The sequence below is a fragment of the Centropristis striata genome, chromosome 21, assembly GCF_030273125.1.
Source record: "Centropristis striata isolate RG_2023a ecotype Rhode Island chromosome 21, C.striata_1.0, whole genome shotgun sequence".
Lineage (NCBI taxonomy): Eukaryota > Metazoa > Chordata > Actinopteri > Perciformes > Serranidae > Centropristis > Centropristis striata.
This window is the reverse complement of record NC_081537.1, coordinates 11,902,605-11,924,033: the sequence shown is the minus strand read 5'-3', so window position 1 is coordinate 11,924,033 and position 21,429 is coordinate 11,902,605. Positions and strand designations below refer to the sequence as shown.

Genomic DNA, 21,429 nt, shown 5'->3' with positions numbered 1-21,429 from the left:
TCTCTTTACCCTTCACAGGCCCAAATTCTTGTTTGAATAAGATAATGTATTGTCCTTAATAACCCCACTTTGGTTGAAGAGCATTGCGCCAGCCCTCACTGCTTTAAACCCATAAATCTTTACTATTACTACTTGTAATGGTCCTGGACTTAATGACATTCCCTGTGATTGGTTTATTTTGCCCAAGTGCTTCCATTGTTTGTCCTCGCTTTACCTGTCTGAGTCTGAATGTCTATGTCTGTCTCTCTGTCTGTTTTTCCCTCGCTCTACTGCTGCTCTGTTGCAAATATCAAATTGAGAGACACAATCTCACGTGGCTCCTTGTTGCCTAGCAACCACTGTCATCGACCATGATGTCTCCCTCCGTCCACTGCTCCCTCTCTCTCATAATCCCTCTCTGTTGAGAAAACTTTTTCTTTGCGAAAAAAAATTAAAGTTGTTTAACAACCCAGCTACTCTTCATTCACAGATTTAGTGAATGTCCAACAAGTGTGGTGTGTCTATTCTATTCTATTCTATTCTATTCTATTCTAATCCATTCCATTCTATTCTAATCCATTCTATTCTATTTTATTCTATTCTATTCTATTCTATTCTATTCTATTCTATTCTATCCTATTTTATTTTATTCTATTCTAATCCATTCTATTCTATTCTATATTCTAATCTGATCTTCTATTTTTTTCTATTCTACTTTAATCTATTCCATTCCATTCCATTCTATTCTATTCTAATCAATTATATTCTAATCCATTCTATTCTATATTCCATTCCATTCCATTCTATTCTATTCTATTCTATTTTATTCTATTCTATTCTAATCCATTCTATTATATTCTAATCCATTCTATTCTATTCTATATTCTAATCTGATCCATTCTATTCTATTTTATTTTTTTCTATTCTACTTTAATCTTTTCTATTCTATTCTATTCTATTCTATTCTATTCTATTCTATTCCATTCCATTCCATTCTATTCCATTCCATTCTATTCAGCGACATCCCATATTAGTGACAAGTTCGCCTCAGATCTCGCACTGGGAGTACCTTCCCAGTCATTTGGTTGCAGTGTTATTTGGCTCAGTCTTGGAGGCCAGATGTGTTTTGGCTGCTGCTCAGACAGTGGAACTGATACTGTAATATTTTACACTCTGAAGATCATTCATAAGTACTCACAAAGACGGTCACTGCCAAAAGACCTACTGTTGAAATCCTTTAATAAAAGATGTCAATACAAAGCAATTCTAAGGCCTAATATAAATGTGTCTTCATACACAAAATATTGGATAGTCACTCCAAAACCTTGGTGGGTAAGAATCTAATACTGAAGGGGCTTAGAAGGGGAAAATAAATAAAAATATGCATAAACAAACATATTAAGATCAATAAAAAACGAAAACTACTTGACAAGCAACAATTAAAATGTAGACAACAATAATAATAACAAATTAATCAAATCAAAATAAATACTATTCAATTCAAAAGAATGGGGTTATTTAGTTCATAACTTATTAAAAAATATGTATGATACTTTCTATATTTACATTCCACTGGGCATCACTTTTTTTTATGATAGTTAAGTGTGAGCGTACGTCTGTATTTTAAGCTCAAAAGATCCTTTCATTTTGCTTTTTTTCCATTGAACTGACTTGTCAAAGTCCCTCTCCCTGATGGACAGAGTTGCTATAGCTTACCCAGCATGCATCAGGTAAGTAACTGAAAGACCACTAAGTGTTTTATGAGTGCTGTTAGTCAGGCGTTGGACGCTGACAGGCAGTCTGACGGACATCAAATGCAGAGCGATGGAAGTCGGCGGTGATTAGTGCTGCAGAGCAACGTTCTGACAGCACACATCCATCTCTATTGTGTGAGTAGGAAAGCTCAGCCATCATGTCAGAGCTGCAGAAAAACGAAAATGTCTCTCGAGCGTATGGAATCATAATCAAGTTGTTAAGAAGGCAGGCTGAGAATTATGTTTGGGTGTAAAATATTCCACTTTTAAAGGGAGCTTGATTACATTCAGGAAATGTTTTATGAAAGCAATCAGTGGATGACAGTTTGCAGTAATTGTGGAAATAAATATTCATTATCTGTCCAATCTGTCTTGCTCACATATATCTCACGTATAACCCTTCTCTTTCACCTGTCTTTCTTTTTCCTTGTTTCCTTCCTGACTGTCCCCTAATCCCACAATTTTCCATTTTTCTGCTCTCCTCCAGGGGAGCTGTGGCGTTTGGAGGATGACATGGAGGGGGAAGACGAGCCTGAACGCGGTGGGTGCACCGAGGCACGCCCTCGCTCCCAGTCTCCCTTTTCCCATTTCCGGGCGCGAGCTGCCTACCTCCGCAAGAGCGTCTCAGCAGATGACCACCTGGACATCGGCTCGGACTTCACCTCTGGTACTGCAGTTGAGGGAAAGCCAACCCGTGGCGGCAAGGGCAAGCTGAAGAGAAAGTTTGTAAGTCTGATCCTTTTCTGACACATGCTCACACATACATCCATGTACAAAGACACATTACCTCCTCCTGAAGAAGCCCAGTCCAGTCTGTGCTCTCATTGGTCAGTGTTTCCGGTCTTCCACATGCCTCAGCATCTCTGAATCATCATTGCAGCTGGGGAATGTCGTGGCAATTTTGTAGATTGAACTAAGTTAATGGGTGAGCTGGCCAAACACGAGGCACACAATACTCTGTTCAGCAGGTTTTATTAGCACATTCGAATTCCATACACCGCATAATCCCGAATGGCTCTTTTACAATACAACAAAGTAAGACCCAATGCAGCCCTATCTTCCTAACTTTATACATGACCTAAGGTCATTTACACGTACCCCCCTCTCATGGTGTTATCAAAGTTAAGTTCACAGTTCGACTTCCCACAAGGCATTTCTCAATGGATTGAGCATTTTCATACTTTCACATTAATAATATAGCACCTAGACCTGCTTTATAATGACATGGTATTGTTACTTTTAACAATATGAGACCTTGTTTTGACCTTGACCTACGTTTTCTGACCTGCTGTAAAAAAGACAAGAATCATTGCATCAGAAGCATTTTGAAGATTCACATGAGAAAAGCTTGATGGAAACCCATTCAAACACACAACAAATGTGCATACAAGTTTTACCCTCGATTGAAATAGTTCATGCCCTAAACCGATTTTACCTAATAAGGTCTAATGTAGTGATCAGCTGTTTCCGCTCTGCCGGTCAAGACGAGCTGATGTGAAAGAACAATTATAATTTGCCAAACTGAATCCAATTACTGAATAATTCTGTCCATTTTCTCTTGATGGTGGCCAAAGTTATCTGATTAGCAACTTCTTTTTTGTTGTTTTTTCTCTCTTGCGCAGTCTCTAGTTCTTCTACTGTTAACTGACAGATTAGCCTACAGCAAAACATTACACTGCCATCTTGTGACGAAAGTATGTTTATGTAGCTTTGTTTATTAGTTCTAAACCAGTTGATGAAAATGTCCCTAATTCACATTTTCTTTAATTGAAATTAAAAAATTCTGCTTCAAATGGAAACACGGCTACTTTCTCACTGTGTTTCTTGTGTCTTTTTTACTCATTTCTTTTACCCCCTATATATTTAAGATTTTTCAAACCATTTTGGTTGTGCATTGATCTCACTGAAACTAAGTCAATAATTACACAGGACAATTATTACTCCAATTATAAAGTTTCAACAATTACAACACCATCACTCAAGGTGTCAACTTGAGCAACACAGAGCTGCTGGCAGCTTTACAGCTTTTGAAAGTGTTTGGCCCTGGTCTAGTTCTCCATATTTTATGTAACTGTTCCTTAATTGTGGCTTTTAATTTAGATTTAATCTAAAATTTTAATGTGTGTCATTTTGTTATAATTTTAATACACTTAGTGTCTGCTTCATTAGATTTGTTTGGGGGCAGTGGTGCCAGACACACCAGACAGCAGGCTTGGTGACTATGCATTAAAGATTGAAGACCTCTTTATTGTCCCCTGGTCACTAGATCAAGTAACTGGAGACCTCATTACCAGTCTGAACTTTGTAATTGATTCTCCAGTGTCACACAGGAGCAACAGGACACCGGCATAGGTGGGGGAGACTCTGGTGGGAGTAGTTTAGTGCTGGATGTGGATGCATGCTGTCTGAAATGTGACTAGAAAAGAAATATTGCACGGATGAAGGAATCGTTTTTTCATTTAGACACAAGTAGTTGAAAGAATCGTCTGGATTTCAGTTGAAATTCACATGTCAGAGCGTGAAAGGCCTTTTCATTTATCATCACATTGTCCTTGACACATCTCTTGGAGTTGGAGTACTTTGTGGATCAGACCTGGAGCTTCATCACTGGACTGAAAAAAAGTGCATATAGGCTTTTATTACACTTCTGTTGCTGCAATGGGGACGGCACTGGACCTGATGACCTGCCGTGTGTGTTTTGGGGTGAGATGTCACGAAAACTTTTCTTGTAATAACACGCAGCATTAGAGGCAGTATTAGAAAAGCCTTATAAAACATTATTCCTGTGCTATGATATTAAAATATAGCATCTTATCCAACTTATTCAGTGTCTCTTTTTGTGCTGCTCCATGGGGATTGCAATTTTGCCAGCCAGGTGGAAAACATAGACATAAAAACATATTAACAGATCATCAGAAAGACAGGTTATATAAGGCAGCAGTGTTGAGGTTTCTTCCCTGTTTTTCAATTTAAAAAATGTCTTCTTTTTTTTACTTAGGAGAAAGACACAGTAGGGATTTATTTATGCTGCCTGTCTTCTCTCTGTTTGACTCTGTCAGTCTCTTTTCTTCTTCCTTCCTCAAAACAAAAGCAGCTGCATTGGCATTTTGGTTATGGATGCAGGGAGAATACATTCAGAGTGGCTCATTGTCGTTCATCACTTATACCCTCTTCGGGGCAACACTTGCTTTATGAAAATGATGGTGACAAAAACAACAGCAGCTTAGCCCGCTGCAGTGTTCACGGCATGGAGGCATTTTACTATGGCAGTTGACAGGGACACAGCAGAGCAACAATCCCTCAATATCAGAACAGTGATGCAGCAGCACATGCTGAGATGCACTAAACAATGAGTGCCGGAGAGAAAATGTAACCATTGTTTGTAGGGCTGTCAGTTATTGCATTGTCTTGTTTACATTACAGTATGCACAAATCATTAGCGGATAGATAAATATAACAATTAATGAATATGCTAAAATAGTACAGACACCATTCTCTTTTAAGACTTAAAATGACAATAAAAGAAAAGAAAGAAAACAAAAAGCCCTGCCGTCCCCTAACCCACTGTACATTATGATGAAAGTTGATTATCTACGGTAACAACATCCTTTCATCTTCAACAACTTTTCCTCTTACCATATCCTCTGTGTTGAAGGTCACACCTTACTCTTGCTGTAAAATATTAATAGCATGTGTTGGATTTGGAACTGCTTTGTCTCGCAAAACAAAAATAAATTATTCTCCACTTTCTCTCAGCTATTCCTGCAAAGACAAAAATCTCCATCTGTTTTTGAGGGGGAGGCAGGGGACACATTGGCCTCAATATATACAGTCATGGAAAAATATATTAGACCATTGTTTTCTTCAATTTCTTGTTAATTTTAATGCCTGGTACAATAAATGTTAATAATTTGTTTGAACAAATAAAATGACAACAACAAAAATAGCTTATAAGAGTTTAATTTAAGAGGTGATATCTAGCCATTTTCCATGGTTTTCTTGATAATGATTTTTTTTATCAAGAAAACCATGGAAAATGTCTAGAAATCAGTTGTTGTTATCATTATATTTGTCCAAACAAATTAACCTTTAGTTGTAGCAGGCATTAAAATGAACAAGAAATTGAAGAAAACAATGGTCTAATATTTTTTTCCATGACTGTACATGAGATCAGCAGAAGGCTTTTATTTTGACAAACCGGAAGTGGCTCATCAATGCAACAATGCCTGTGGAATAGTAGAGTAGTAGGTGGCAGACTGCAAACTCAAAAGTATTTGTTGCAATGGAAAGAAGATGAAGCACAGATGAAGCAGGACCAGCACCATACACTAATGTAGAAGAGGCATAAATTGGTGCATCAAATTAACCAGAGGGCAGGGAATTAATTACCTTGCATGGCAGCTGGATTCTGAATTAACACAAGATCATAAAATCGAAAATCCATCTCATCAGGCTTCAAGTAACGTGTTTGTGTACAAACATCCATTGGTTCAACCAATAAGCATCCATGGAGGAGCCACTGGCAGCTACATGTGTGATTTGTGTGTGTGACTACCGTTTACGACACTAGGTGACGTTTAAAACGAACATGGCGATGGTGACATAGATAGTGATTGACAGATGGTTCATCCAAACACCAACAAAGTACTATTTTAAAGTTCCCGCCCTTTCCCAAACAGTTTCAGTGACAGCTTCTCAGATGGTTCTATGTAACAAACCATCTGGCAGCGTCAGCTCAGGAAATGAAGTGTTTGACGCTCAGAATTTCTCGGGGGAAGAATACTCAGACCACCTGCTTAATATGTGTCATCCCAAATGTTGAAACAAAAAAAAAAACAACTACGCCCTTGATATGACTTCACTATCAGGCCTATATCTAGCCAGGGCTGTCTCCTGTTTTGACACTAAAAACAATGGCTGTCTGCACAACAGCCGGAGTTTGTCACCTGTTAACGTCACATGTTGAGTCACACCTCATTCCTCACACTCTTCCGCACCGTAAACCGTATTGGTTTGGCATCTGGGCGCTGATCTGAAGTCACCTTCATGCTCCGGGAAGCATCTTGAGATGGTGACAAATTATACCCAGAGGAGATATCCATTTGAAAAAAGTCATACTGTAGCTTGTAGCCACAAATCTCAGGCAGCTTTTTCTGAGTTGATGTTCCTCAAAATACATTTACAGTTTATTGTTTCCATCAATCAAGATTTAAACTCTTGCCAAATTGCTGTTTAATCGTTTTGGATTCATTATATATGAGTTTAGCAAGTGTCAATAGAGTGGAAATGTGTTTACCTCTATAAATATGCATGTTTGTGTGTGAGTTTTATTTATGTATGATGCTGTTTGTGTGTGCGAACACAGCTGGGGTTGAGTAACTGACATAATCAAAGTAGACCGTATCATTTCTGTTGATTGAATGGCTGTAACTACATAATGCTTTGTTCATGCTGATTTGCAGCACTTCAGTCTGGCACGCTCTCTGTTTGCGAGATGACTCACAAAGTTTCTCGATTAAATGAAACAAGGGGAGTCATTTTTTTTTTATACAACCAGGAAATGCGAATAGTTTGATGTGTCATGTTCCTTACTTTATTTACCGGATATCCACAGGAAACACACAAGATTAATTTCTCTATGAAACACAGGCAGGAAACTCAGTGGTACCCAGTATGTCCAGTGAGGTAAATGATATCCAGCGTGTTGTTTTCTCTGGATTGTGTGGATTGGTTTAAGAGATATGTCACTGTTCCCTGTGGTTAAGTCTCTGTTTGGAACCTACTGCCAGAAAGCAGGCACAGAGTGTCCTCTCACATAATCATTCATAAGTATGCATGTCACACGCATGAAAGAAAGCCAGAGAACATCTTACGTAAAATACACATATCAGATATTGAAAAGGCATTGGCCCGTTTTTAATGGAGAGAATCAGAAGTGATACAGAACTGTCAGTTCTCACCACCCGATCATTTCTTGCTTCTCTAACAGAAAGCTGAGGTAGGGACTGCCGGGACCTATTCAAAGATTTCCATGAGCGGCAATAAGGCTTCTGCAAAGCAATTGCTTTTCACCATCTGCTCACAAAGTACCTTCAATGATTCTGAAAATCCAGAACAGAAGCTACCGTGTCCATGACAAGAAAGATCTTCCTCAGTTTTCTTAAGCATTAGAAAGCAAAAGCATCTTTACAGTTTGAAATGGGCTCAATGCTCGACAGCAGTTAAGTTGTTTATTTCCCATCTGTTTCAACCAGTTTTGTGCTAAAGACTAAACCACTTTTTGAATGCAATGTGCTGTTGTCATTGGCTCAGTCACCATCTGATACATTGTCAGACGGCGTGCATGTAATACATCAAAAAATAGAGTCAAACACAATGAAGCATTGAGTTATTATTGTTTGTTGAGTGCTAAGCTGAAGTTTGGTTGCTAACATGAGTAACTGGGAGGGATATGATAGATTGTGTTTCATTCACCAACCACTGATAAAAATGGTTCTCCATCAACTGCTGCCTTCCATTTATATTGGTTTTCCTCTATTAGGATGCTGGGCAGATAGTGTAGAGTCAGCATCAGTGAGCTTGTCATTGGGGATCTGATGTGTTTATGTCAGTTATACCAAACTGACCAGCACAGTGAGCTGAAAGTGGCTTATGTCCTCATTTCCACTGAATGGTTCAACTTGACACGACTCATCTTACTTTTTGGTCTTCTTTTCCGCCAACTGCAGATATTACCTGTTTTCATTGAAGTCATTAAGCCATTCAGGTGGGTTAAAAGTTTGCAACGTCAAAACTTATTCGGAAAAAGCTTCCCCATTTCCTTTTAGCGCATTATCTTTTTTTTTTTTAAAAAAAGACAAAAACCTCCTCAAGTGAGTGAAAAAAACTTTTATTTGTATTTTATGAAAGTTTAATCAAAATTTGGTGTTTCTATCAAGCTTTTCGAATGCGAATCTTCAAAATGTGAATAGAAATTTGTTGATGAAAACACGACTATCACCAACCAAAGAGAGAACAATCTGCAATTTGTCAACTGTGCGCTGTAGTGTATGGCATTGTTGTTCAGCTCACCCATAAAAAAATCTGGGTAAACTAAATCAAATTTTGTGGTCGATATTGTTGGTGGTTTGGAAGATCTTCAGCGGAACCTTCAATGCGACACGCTGAATCCTTTCATTGGCAACCAAACATAGAATCACTTGTCAATTGTAGTGTATTGGCATAGTTTGGCAATCCATTATTTTTCGAAACTGGATCAACTGAATAAAATTTTGCGATAGCTATTGATGGTAGCTGGGCTATTTTAGAAATTGCACGTTCGTGTCCTGTGACAGTTCTCTCTGACCAATCAGGGGTCTGCAGGGTTTTAACGTCACCTTCTACTATTGACTCAACTCACTCATAACCTCGACCGAGGTGGTACCAAAAAAGTACCATGTACCGTCTACAACTTTTGCCAATGAAAAACCAAAAAAGAACGTGTCGAGTTGAGTCGAGCTGTGCTGTACCATGGTGTAGAAATGCGGCATTAGATTGCATTGGCTGTACTCGCAGCACTTTCAGATTACAGGAAGTTTTTTGATTTAATATTTATATAAGAATAAATAAATGTAAATGGAATGGATGGTAAATGGACCTGCACTTATATAACGCTTTTCTAGTCGCTTTGCAACCCAAAGTATCCTTCCTGTCTCAATTGATAATGTATGGACACATTTTTTCACAATAATGCTTTCTAAAAGAGTTTAATTGTCATACCACTTAAAATTGTAGTGGATACATGATTACATGAACACTCAACTCTGATGAATATTCTTATAGAGAGCAGTGTGTGTTTGTGTGTCTGCTGTGATGCTGTTGAATAACAGCAGGGAGGTGCAGTGGACGGCCTCAGTGTGCATAGCCACTTAATTCTCTGATTACAGTCATTAAAAGGTGAAGTGGTTGTTGGTAGCGACACACACCAGTATAATACCAGCTCAGGGTCCAGGGTCTCTAGGACGGGGCTCCTGTTGAGCATTATCGTGAAAATGTCCTTGTTTCTGTACAGTGTATATCTCTCGGACAACAAGTACACACTTGGATGCATCCACCAAAAAGGCCAGGGATGACAGATGTTGAATGGTGCACTGGCAGCAGTTCGAGAGCTTCACTTTTCCCTCGAGCCGACTTGCAGTGGCCTCAATCAAAACAGGATGCCTCAAGGCCTTTGCAGCATTAGCACAGTAATTAGTGGGGTAATTAGAATGATGATGTGGCCCACGTCGAGTCAGGGGAGGGCACGGTGATGGGAACTCCTCCAGGCGTTTTTTTCTTCCAGTGGTATCATCCTTACTGTCTTTATCTGTCTTTCTTTTCTTTTTCATTTTTTTCTATCTCTGTCCCATTCACTAACTCTCTCTGTACCATTCTCCAAGGAAGAAAATGAAGAGTGGAACAACAACTAACGGTCACTTGGCTCATCATTTCTAATTAGCTCGATGAACTCATGGTACTCATGTGCCAAGCAACTTTACTGGACTGAGTATCTCTGCAGTGCTAATTTGATCACCAAGAGCAGTAACAACAAATCTTACTTACATGGATGTTCCCTCTTTAAAAGAGACTGATGTAATGTGTTCTACTAAAGACGACTATATAAGCGCAATCCTACAGTGCATCCTAATACTGTAAAACAGGACTTTTTTTGCAGTGTTGGAATCTGTATTTCTTGCAGTGTGGAGGGCTGATTTAGCTATCCGTGATCAGCAGATGAGCTCTGCCATACTGAGGATTTTCTCATTTACATTTGACTTATTTTTATTTGTGCAACATACAAATAAGCTTAACTAAAATCCCAAATTGCTATTATGAGAAATCAACTGGCTGTAAGGGCTGCAAAGAGGATTGAAAACAATGTGCTCTGTCTGTACTGATAAAGTGCCTGGTGAAAAAGCAGTTACTCTCTCCCCATCACATCTGTTCTTTTTATCACAACTCTGCCACAATGGCACTTTTCTATCTGAACTGCCTTTAAAATTCCACCTTTGGGCACTCTTTGTCTGCTGCATAATATCTGTTGTCTCCAGTGCATTGCAGGAATTTTTTGTGTTATTTTTTTGGTGAACATGCTCTCCTCCAATTGACCTTATACATAACATACTAGCTGTAATGCAAATAACTGCACTTGATATCGTGATATCTTAGGTTGACGCAAACAGAACATGAGCTCAGCAGATTGGTCTGGTCAGTGTGATTTCTTATAGTATGTGCATTTAATGTGGAAAAAGAGCTAAGATTTAAGATTGGAATTTAAGAGCTAAGCTATTTTTTAAACAGTAGAACAAATATTCAGTGTACACATTATAAAGAGCTGTGACAGTGCATTCCCTAAGTAGTAGTAGTAGTAGTAGTGTACTCATTGCAAAACCAAATGTTTCAGTGTAAAAGACAGTTAATACTGTGAAGGTGCTGCACAAAGGTTGAAGTGATGGTTGAAGTTAATATTGATAGCTATAGTTTCAATGTTGTAATCTAAATAAATGAGAAAACGTAGAGCATATTTTTAATTGAGCACAAATTGTGCGTTTGATAGGTGAACAATCTGTGCTGTTTTTGATCATTCGTCTTATGTTAAGGGCTGTGTAAGCTATTTTGAAAAGTAAACTGTGAATGGAACAATGTGGCAAAAGATAAAAGACGAACTGTAATAACATCATTCAAAAAACAATTATGTGTATACGCCATGACAGCTGTGTTGTAGTCGTGTTCCGGTTCTGCTGCCGGTGTTTGCCATTTCAAACACAAGTACATCACATTGCAACAGTGTTTTAGCGAGTGAGAATTGCTAAAAGAGTGAATGATCTGATAAATTGGTTTCGGGCACTGAGCTTCTGGTTCAAAGATTCATGTTTAGTGTTTTAAAAATTGTGAAAAACTGCAAGATAACATTTTATTTTAAGACTTTATTTAAAGTCGGACACAAATTTCCCCTCATTCTATGTGCTCAGGTTGCATAAAATACATGCACTGATAAAAATGCTAAGGTGGTTTTTATAGCTTTAAAATACAATAGAATCAGAAGGTGTACACTCCCACACAGTCCCCAGAAAAGCTCTAATCTCCCCAAATAATTGTTATTACATGTAGGGAGGTACCAAGGGTATGTAGGTGCCATAATAATAATGTTACACATTCATATCAGTGTAGCAGTCCAACCTACCCGCTCACCCGGGTTGTGATTATATGTTCTGTGTATAGACCTGTCACTCTCACTTTTATTTTTGTAATTTAATGCCAGACCCCTGGATAATATTCTTCACCGTTCTGTTGGCTTTGCAGCTGCATGTCATCTTCATAGCGGCCACATGGTGGCAGCATAATACCATACTATAGAAGTCCTGCCTTACACCTCACTCGTCTTAGTGCTGTGTTTTTTTTAATGTGTGTGTGAATGTGTGTGTGTGGCTAACCCGTTACCTGGGTGGCGCTTGAGGTTTCTCTCCGGTGACTCATTCATCCTGAGATGACTAACACACAGACACCACAGTGGACAGTCATAACTGCCATCGGAGCCAAGGTTTGGCTGCAGACGGCCTACTAACATTCATTATCTATGGAGACTTTTATTGGAATGCACAGCGGCAGGCAAAAAAACAGGAGAGAGAAAGCCAGACCTTTGGCTACTTTGTTAAAAAATAAAACAGTGGTGTTTTTGTTTGCTCAGCATTCCTATGCCGAACACCACTCTGACAATAAGGGCTGTGGACTGGTGGCTCAGCAGGCTAAGACCCATAAAGTAATGAAGTCACAGCTATGAGTCCTGCTCAAGCTTCACTGCCTCTCCATCTTTTCTGTCCGCACCCACCCCAATGGATGAATAATGCTGTAAATATGATTATTTGTGATATAAACTGATTTCAGCACATCATTTTTCATTAACTGCATCAGCGGCTTAAGTTAATTTAGGATACCAAAAGGCAGTAAGTAGTTGAGAGTCAAAGCTGAGTTCAGAACTTTAATGGCCTGTCTTTGAAAGGCGCTTTTATGGTTAGGTTGGTTAGGTTTTTGTACGCACTCATATGCACTTACTCCAATGCCCATACACACATCATCACACATAACTCATCACCATTTTCAGCCATCCTCTCCTCTTCTTTCCTCTCTGTGCTGTTTACTTTTTTCCATCTATTCCTGTTATTTCTCACTGTGATTCTAAACGGCTGCAGCTCTGGTTTAATGAGCGTGAGTTGGGTCGAGGAGGGGAACCACACTCTGTTTTTTTACGTAAAAAAAACCGGAGAAAAATACCACTCATTTGAATGTGCTTGTTCAGTCAGACCTCTCTTTGACACACGTGCACACGCACACACGCTCAACCCCGAAAACAGACCGAGAATGGCATGGGAATATTTTCTGCAGCCACTTTGGTTGCTGCTGGTAACCAGTGAAATGGTGTTCATTAACTATGTAGATTCAGAATTGCTTCTCTCCTGATCTGTCTCTCTTTGTAGCTCTCCATCACTCTCTCTCTCTCTCTCTCTCTCTCTCTCTCTCTGTCTCTCTCCCCCCTCCCTTTTCCTTTCTTTCTCCACTCTTCGCGGATTTTCTCCCTGCAGTCGGAGCTGGAGTTTGGTTTTTACTGACATGGGAGCTCTTGCAGAGGATTACTGTGGAGTCAGTAGTACACTAATGATGATGTTTATACTCTCCTCTCCTCTCCTCTCCTCTCCTCTCCTCTCCTCTCCTCTCCTCTCCTCTCCTCTCCTCTCCTCTCCTCTCCTCTCCTCTCCTCTCCTCTCTTGACTTATTTACCGCAGAACATATTTGGGGCAGTGAAATTACATGCTGTACTTACTAGCTTTGAATTCTCTTGTTCTATTTACCCTTACAGCCTGTTCAGACTTGACCACTCTCCTCTGCAAAAAAATGCATCAAAATTTACATCCAGGGTGCACTTCATCTTTCCCTAATCGTGATCGTTTAATATGTTCAGTCACGATTCCCATAACTACGTCATAAAACGTGCGTTGACTACCTGGCACAGTGTGACCTCATTGGTTGACAAATGTGATGATGTTAATCTCCACGCCTCAGGCTTTACCTTTAACGCTGAGCAACCCCAGCTGACTCTCCAGTTGACGTCAGGTGATGATGATCTGGATGGAGGAAGTCTCTCACCTCACCACTTCCCGGTATTTGATTACTCTCTCCCTAATGGCTTCAGGCAGGGTGTGAGGTGGCAGAGGCTGACTGAGCAGCCTTTTCTACCACTTTTCTACCAAATTAGCTGTGGTTTTTGAACCGGTTCCATTCAGGACTTCTTGGAACCTTGGTGCTATCTAGAAAACCAACCCACATTTCCACCAGTTTTCAGTAGAACTATTGTAATGAAGACTGCATCATCAATGGAGGGTGTTGCACAGTGTACAACAAAAGTAAAGAGTGGTAGCAAGACGGCACAGACATTCTGTTTCATTTACATTTTAAACAAAGGCCCAACTTTTGTAAAAGACTATTCTGATGTCAAATGATGGCATACAGCCTACTCTTTCTTCTGCTAACTTTTCCAGAAACTCAGGAGACTCGCAAATTTGTCATCAGTGCTCATGCTGTTACAACCCCTGATTCCAAAGAAGTTGGTACACTTTATAAAAAAATATAAAGAACTCCCTTCTTTCCCTGTTTTCCTCACCATATGATATCAGCACAGATCAATATGCGTCTTCTGAAACTTTAATGTCCACGCTGTATTGAATTGTTAAAACAATGTTTATCACTACATTACATGAAAATGTATTTATCATAAATTAAGTTTCAATATGTTCTAAAGTTCTGATCAGGAGATATTTTAAAGAGACTCCTGCCCTTTTCCTTGATACCTTTTCCATCCAGAGCGATCATAGAAATTGCACCGTTTGTGTGTTTTGTGTGCTCCAGCAAAAACTACATGGAGCACGCAGCCTCTCAGCAGCTGTTCATCTGTTATGGTGATGGGGCTCTTGGCAAGCCCTTTTCCAAACAGAGGCTCACACACTGGCTATGTGAAGGCATTTCACATGCCTTTGAGCTTGCAGACTGAGACCCCCGGAGCCATGTGAGCACGCTCCACCCATCTTTGGGAGGTTCTGTTCAGTAAAGCATCAGTAGATGATACCTGTTTGAAGTTATCTGGGCCTTTGATCTGTTTCTACTCTGCTAATATTTCTGGATCATTCTGACATCAGTGCTCAGTTGTCACACTGTGGACCTTTAGGATATATACTCCTTGATGGTCAGGTGCAGTGGTGTATTCTGGATTGGACGTGAGGCAACCTTTTACTCTATATAAGCTATGTTCTGCTCTGTCCAATACAGAGGAGATCTATTCTATGGTATGAATCCCTCAGCTGGCCCCAGTATATATCCATGATGCTCTGCAGCCTGGTCAAACTTACTGGGCTCATTAGAGAGCTTTGTCTGTCTTCACAGAAATAGGGTTGCAATATGTAACCTTCATGCCTGAATGTTCCTGTCTGTTTCTCTGTCTAACACGTTATACCTTTCTATTTCCCTGTTCTCACCTGTTCACTCTCTTGTATTTGCAGTGTTTTCACGATTATGGTAAAAGAGCACGTTCATTGAACATGCTCATGTTTTAAGTGAACTATTATAGCTATGCAATCAATGAACATTTACGTGAGCATTGTTAACTCAAATGACATTAGATCTCATATGATATTTGTTACAATATTTGTTACAATCCAAAATTTCACATTTTTATGCAAACTGTGCCTGACGGGTTTGAAAAAACAATACTGAACGCCAGCCACATATGCAATGAATTTCAAACAACGCATTAAGTTAGCATAGATTAGCATTAAGGTAGCATTAAAAAAATGCAAGAAATGAATACAATTTTTGGGACAGTGAATTTAATTGAAAATTGTGGACAAAGAACGTAAACTAATTGATCTGAATCTGTGTGGACTGAAGTTTGAACTAGCTTGTTTAATGAATTGCACAACACTGCTTATTTGGTGAGTTGTTTTTTGGCTATTTTAGTGTACACGTTAGCTTGCGTTGTGTTTTTCGATCCCTCTCTCCTCTTTCACAAAATGCTCATTTGTTTTTGAAGTAAGCTACACTATCAATCTCTTCACCTCTAACCTCCCACCTCTCCTTTGCATAATCCTCCCTGCATGTCTGTTCTCTCCTACTTTACATCTTTTCTCTCACCTCTGTCAGCCCTCCCTACACACATGATTCCTCCCACACTCCTTCACCTCTCTGCTGCAGCCCCTCTCTTGCCATCTGCCCTTCCATCCTTCCCTCCCCTCCCAACTCTATCTCTCCTGGCCCCCTTCTTTCTCTCCTCCCTCCCCTCCGCTGACCTGCCCTTAATTGGCCTACTGCAGTTGCACCTACAGGATCCAACCAGCTGTCAAACAGATCCCTGCCTGTTGAGGTTAACCTTAAGTGGGCCTGAGTCGGGGCCAGAGCCCGGGTTTTGAGTGGTTCTCAGGGTCTAGGGCCTCGGGGCACAAAAGGAGGGCCAAAAGCATTTTCTTTGAGAGCACCAAATCTCCTGTCTCCTCTTCTCCCTTTCCCCGGGCCTCCCTTCCTCCATCCCTACCTCCCTCCATCCCTCCTTCCCTCCCCTCTACCCCCTCCAGACTCTCTGTCTGCGCTGACACCGCCTTTAATAAGGGGGGAGTGGGGTGCACTGTTTATTTGTGTGGTGCGAGGTTAAAAACTTCCCCCTTAATTGACATTCCGGTAACACTTTCCAATAATGGGGCGAGCAATTTCCTTGAAATTGATGTGTGTCCACCGCAAGGAAAAACACCGCTTCTAGCTTTCACTGACCCATGGATGATCTACACTTGTGTTGCATCTTTGTGTGTGTGTGTGTGTGTGTGTGTGTGTGTGTGCTTGTGTCAGCGTGAGAAATTGCATGAATGGTCTTTCGTTGGCAATAACATCATGTTTGTGCATGTGTGTGTGAGGAGGCAAGCATGCATCATACTTGATATTTGTTTGTCGGTGTTCATTAATATGACTGTGTGCATGTTTTTGCTGTGTTTTGATTAACACTAAACATACATGCATGTAGGAATAAGTGCAGCAGTGCTTGCTATGCACAAGTGTACATGTCTGTAATTATCTTGTTTTCCGAGCTTAGCTTGCATGCCCTATATTTCTGTACCCAGCGAGGTGGACATAAATAAATAATTCAAATATTTTCATTTTCATTCATCCCACACACCAATGAGTGACAGTTGCACCACGTCAAAATGCTAAAACAAATCCACAGTAGAAAGCCTATTTTGCCCTCTGCTCAGTCAATGTCTGTCTGTGAGAAAGTATGCAAACACAAACATCTCCCTCAGCTGCAGACTGCATCCTTGGCCTAAACGCTGACCACTGGATAGGACTTGTGGTGCAATGACGGTTGGTGTTAAATGTGTGTGTGTGTGTGTGTGTGTGTGTGTGTGTGTGTGTGTGTGTGTGTGTGAGGGGGAAAGAGAGCGAGTAAGAGACAGCGTGTGTCAATAAGTAGATGAGTAAGTGTGATAAATGTGTATGTAAGTATGAATATGTGTGTGTCAGTGTGTGTGAGCGTGTGTCTGTGTGTGGCTGCAGGCAGACGCTGGCTGGTTCCTGGCCTTGTCATTCTGTCTCCCACACGCTCTCTGATGTGGTTTGAGGCTGTGGCTTTCACTATGGAGGGGGATAGCCACCGCACACACTCACACTGTTCTCACATGTCTGTGGAAACACACATTGCGCGCTGGTATGCAGTCACATTCTCAGAAATGCCGGCGCACATACTGAACACACACATACACACACATACACAGCTCAACCCCTGAAGGATGTAACAACACAACAGCGGCTTGCCAAAGTGTCTGAATGGACGCCGAAGCGCGCTCGTAGACTAACACACACACAGCGCTAGACGCCATCCGTGGTGCTGGTGGGCTCCCACAATAAGCGGTTAGTTAAATAATATCAAAGACAGATGTTGGCTCTGGTCCCATCATACTTTGTGTGTGTGTGTGTGTGTTTATGGTGTGTGTATGTGATTGAGAAGCGGAGCACTGATATGCAGATACTTGGGAACACATGTTTCCTTGGAAATTATGACATGCGCAACCGGTTGTAAAAATGGAGAGGAGCACTGATATGTGATGTCCGTTTATAAGGGTACTGCTAACAAGATAGCAACTAGGGACTCCAGTTGTTTTTGTTATCTGAAGTAATAAATATGCCACCTTCTAGTGGAAGTGGCGTAGGTAGTTAGTTAAAACATCTGGACACAAGTTGTGAGCTGGACACCCTTGGAGATGCATGATACACACAGGTGTGAAAGGCGAGTCCAAAGGGTCATACTTGCCGATATACTATATGTATTACTGGAGGATTCCACTAGAGGGCACAACAGAGAATACAACTTCCTGATTGGCATGATGTAGCAATAAATATGGCGACACTGTTCATTCTGGGATCCAAGCAGAAACCGTGACGGCAGCATCATCATAGGTGGTATGGACAGTGAGACCCCTAAATCAAGCATGTCATAATAATGGCAAATATGTTGCCCTTGTTCTGCTTAAATGGTACTGATCTGTGCAGCAGCAATGAAACATCACGTAGATCTGGAGCTTGGAAATTGTGGACTTGGTACATCAGCTTGTCTCTTCTTTCTTTCATTGTTGTTGCCTACTGAACCATGAAATTGTCACTTCATCATACTCACTCAAAGGTGTGGACTCAAGTCTCATGACTTGGACTTAAGGCAGACTTGCAACTCTACTTGGACTTTAACACCAATGACTTGTGACCTACTTGAGTCACTTGATTTTAAAATATACAACTTTGTTATGATAAAGTTCTGTCGTCCTTGTTTTACCAAATAAATACAAATTTCAAAACCCTTTCATTACTCTGTTGTTAAGATGACGTTACATTTGGTGAATATAATATAATGTGAATGTAATGACTTGTTTAGGACTTGTCTGGAGTGTAAAGACTGCGTATTGCATGTTGTGGACGTGTAGTGTTAATTTCCAATTAATGGATTCGCGAGGAAACCATCATTAAAAACAAATATATATCTGGCTTAAGAATAAAAACAAATGTCAGCATTCCTTTTTAAAGTGCCCTTGAATAAATAAATAGATGATTGGTGTTATATACACAAGAAACAAATGATCAGTTTATTAAATAATTGCCTTGAATTATGTCTCAGTGTATTATTTTAACCCACAAGCTTCAGCATAAAGTGAAAACAAGCAGAAAACTTTGTTATTCATCACCACTGTAAGTTTGTGTTGTGAAAAATGTCACTTTTATCACTTTTCATGATAAACATTATGAGCAGAAGTCAGCTGGCAAAGTGACAGGGCATCACACTCACACACACAGGCATATGCATGCACACATATTATAGAAAAACCTGTCTCTTCTGTGCTTCTATACACAAACCAGAGAGGTTCTCACTTTCTCTCACTCACTCACACACACATACACTCTGTCTCCTACACACACACACACACACACACACACACACACACACACACATACTGACAGTGAGCTTCAGCAGATACTCTGTGTTACTGACCCCTCCTGGTTACATCGTGAATTGGACATTTGGCACGACACATGTATGTTTACACTAAATCTCTAATAAATATGTCTTCTAATGAGATGCGAGTCCAAAATCAGCTTAGCAGTGAAATATGCTGTGTATCATGGAAAGGGACAGGAGTGGAGGGAGGCAGAGGACTTAACCAACAGTACAGTGTGTCTGTCAGTATTCCTCACCATCCCTCCATCCATTCATCCATCATTTGATTAACCAGCCATCCATCCTTTCTGCCTCCAGTGCTCCACCTGTCCAAGAACAGGTCTTTACACTCACTCAAGACTCCTGTGTCCTGTATCATTGTCCTGGTTAAGGTGGACTTTTATCATTTACTGGCACTTGTCTGTGTTATTTTTGCTCCAATATTTTGGTTTTGAAACAGTTTTTTTAAGGAGGAAGTAGTTTGTTTATTGCATACCTCACCCCCCCACACCTCTGTAAGGTGACTCTCGCTCATCAATGACGGCCGCTGTCAATCCCATAGCAGTTTGTATCTCTTAGAGGGCTCTTGAGGGGCCCTGCCGTCCCTCATTTTCTACCAGCCTGTCTCTTTAAGGTGGTGTTTGTTTATGCCGAGGCTCAGCTCAGTGAGACCTGTGCAGGCTCAGTGCTGGGCTCCTTTCATAGGGGCTCCATTTTGTTCTTAATAAAATGGCACTCAGTGGCCGGGGGACTGGCAGGCACCCAGCTCCCTGGGAAACCAAAGAATGCCGGCCTTCATTTAGCGACAAACAGCTACTGCCTGAGGAGGCTAGTTCTCCACTCTGCTCCTCAATACTACTGCTGCCGAGGCCTGTGTGTGTGTGTGTGTGTGTGTGTGTGTGTGTGTGTGTGTCACTGTGGAATGGGGCCACGGTTGAAGGAGTCAGGTATGGCGGCTCCTTACATAGCTTTTCTCTTGTTGACGTTTGCTTGTGCCGTTCTGTCTTTTCAGCTCGCTGTCTGTCCGTCTGCGTCCCTGTCTTGGCTGCCCACTTGAAAACATGCAGCACCACTTCTCCTCATCCCCTGCCTCTCTCTCGCCCTCACTCTCTCCATCACTCGCTGTGAATGGTGGGAACAGAGCAGCCATTAAGATGCATATTTAGAAGGACTTACCCCCCTCTCCTCACCTCCTTCTCCTCCCATCTCCCATACACTCTCATAACACACACATACACGTACTGTAAGTCACTAAGAGTGCCTGTCACCAGGGACACACGCATCATTACATACACACACACACTCGCACACACTGAGGCAGACTTGTTGGAACGCTTCTTGTTATTGGCTGTCCAGGCTCAGGCAGGACTTTTCCCTATCCCACCATCCACTTCACCTCTTCCCTGCTCCTTTCTTAATTTTTTTCTTTTCTTTTTACAGTATTTGTTTTGACAGGGCAAGAGGCCTGCAGAAATACCTGTGGTTCCAGTGACAAGGTTTTAAACACTTATCTTAAACTGAGGGGTGACAACGAAATGTGTTGTCCAACTGACTGGGAAAGTTATGTAAAAGTTATCAAATCACTTTATAACAGGGCCACCGGAGAACTATTATTAACAGGGTGAGGGTAAGCAGATATCAGACTAACATGTGTTTACTGCCAAAATAGTAACAATTCACAGAGCGAATGATACACAGAAAAAATTTTGGATTGTAGATAAGAAATAGAGGGTGTGAGAAAGGTGAGTGATAGGTGCATTTGACAGTTCTGAAACAGACACGTATGTTACTTACCAAGTATGTATTTGCACAAATTGTTCAGCGAGAAATTTGCATGGTGCCGTGTGATAAAAGCCTTTCAGCATATCAGCGATGCTCCTGCATAGCATCAAACTGAACTCCATTCAGAAAACAAACATTTTAAAAGTTGTGTGCTTGTCGCTTGTGAAAAGAGCTGACAAAGAATGAATTCAGACTTTTGATATATACAGTGGAGAGAACAAGTATTTGATACACTGCTGATTTTTCAGATTTTCCCACTTGCAAAGCATGTAAAAGTCTGTAATTTCTATCATAGGTACTCTTCAACTGTGAGTGATGGAATCTAAAACAAAAATCCAGAAAATCGCAGTAGATGATTTTTAAATAATTAATTTGCATTTTATT

The 21,429-nt window shown here is 40.6% G+C and overlaps 1 protein-coding gene across 1 annotated transcript in view; it reads left to right on the top strand.

The window, feature by feature from the left end:
• Positions 1 to 21,429, top strand: part of LOC131959429 (ankyrin-repeat and fibronectin type III domain-containing 1) — a 149,783-nt gene that overhangs the window by 41,156 nt on the left and 87,198 nt on the right. The window contains exon 4 of the mRNA XM_059324628.1: positions 2,221 to 2,459. Coding sequence (XP_059180611.1) covers positions 2,221 to 2,459 — 239 coding nt within the window. The remainder of the gene's footprint in view (positions 1 to 2,220; positions 2,460 to 21,429) is intronic.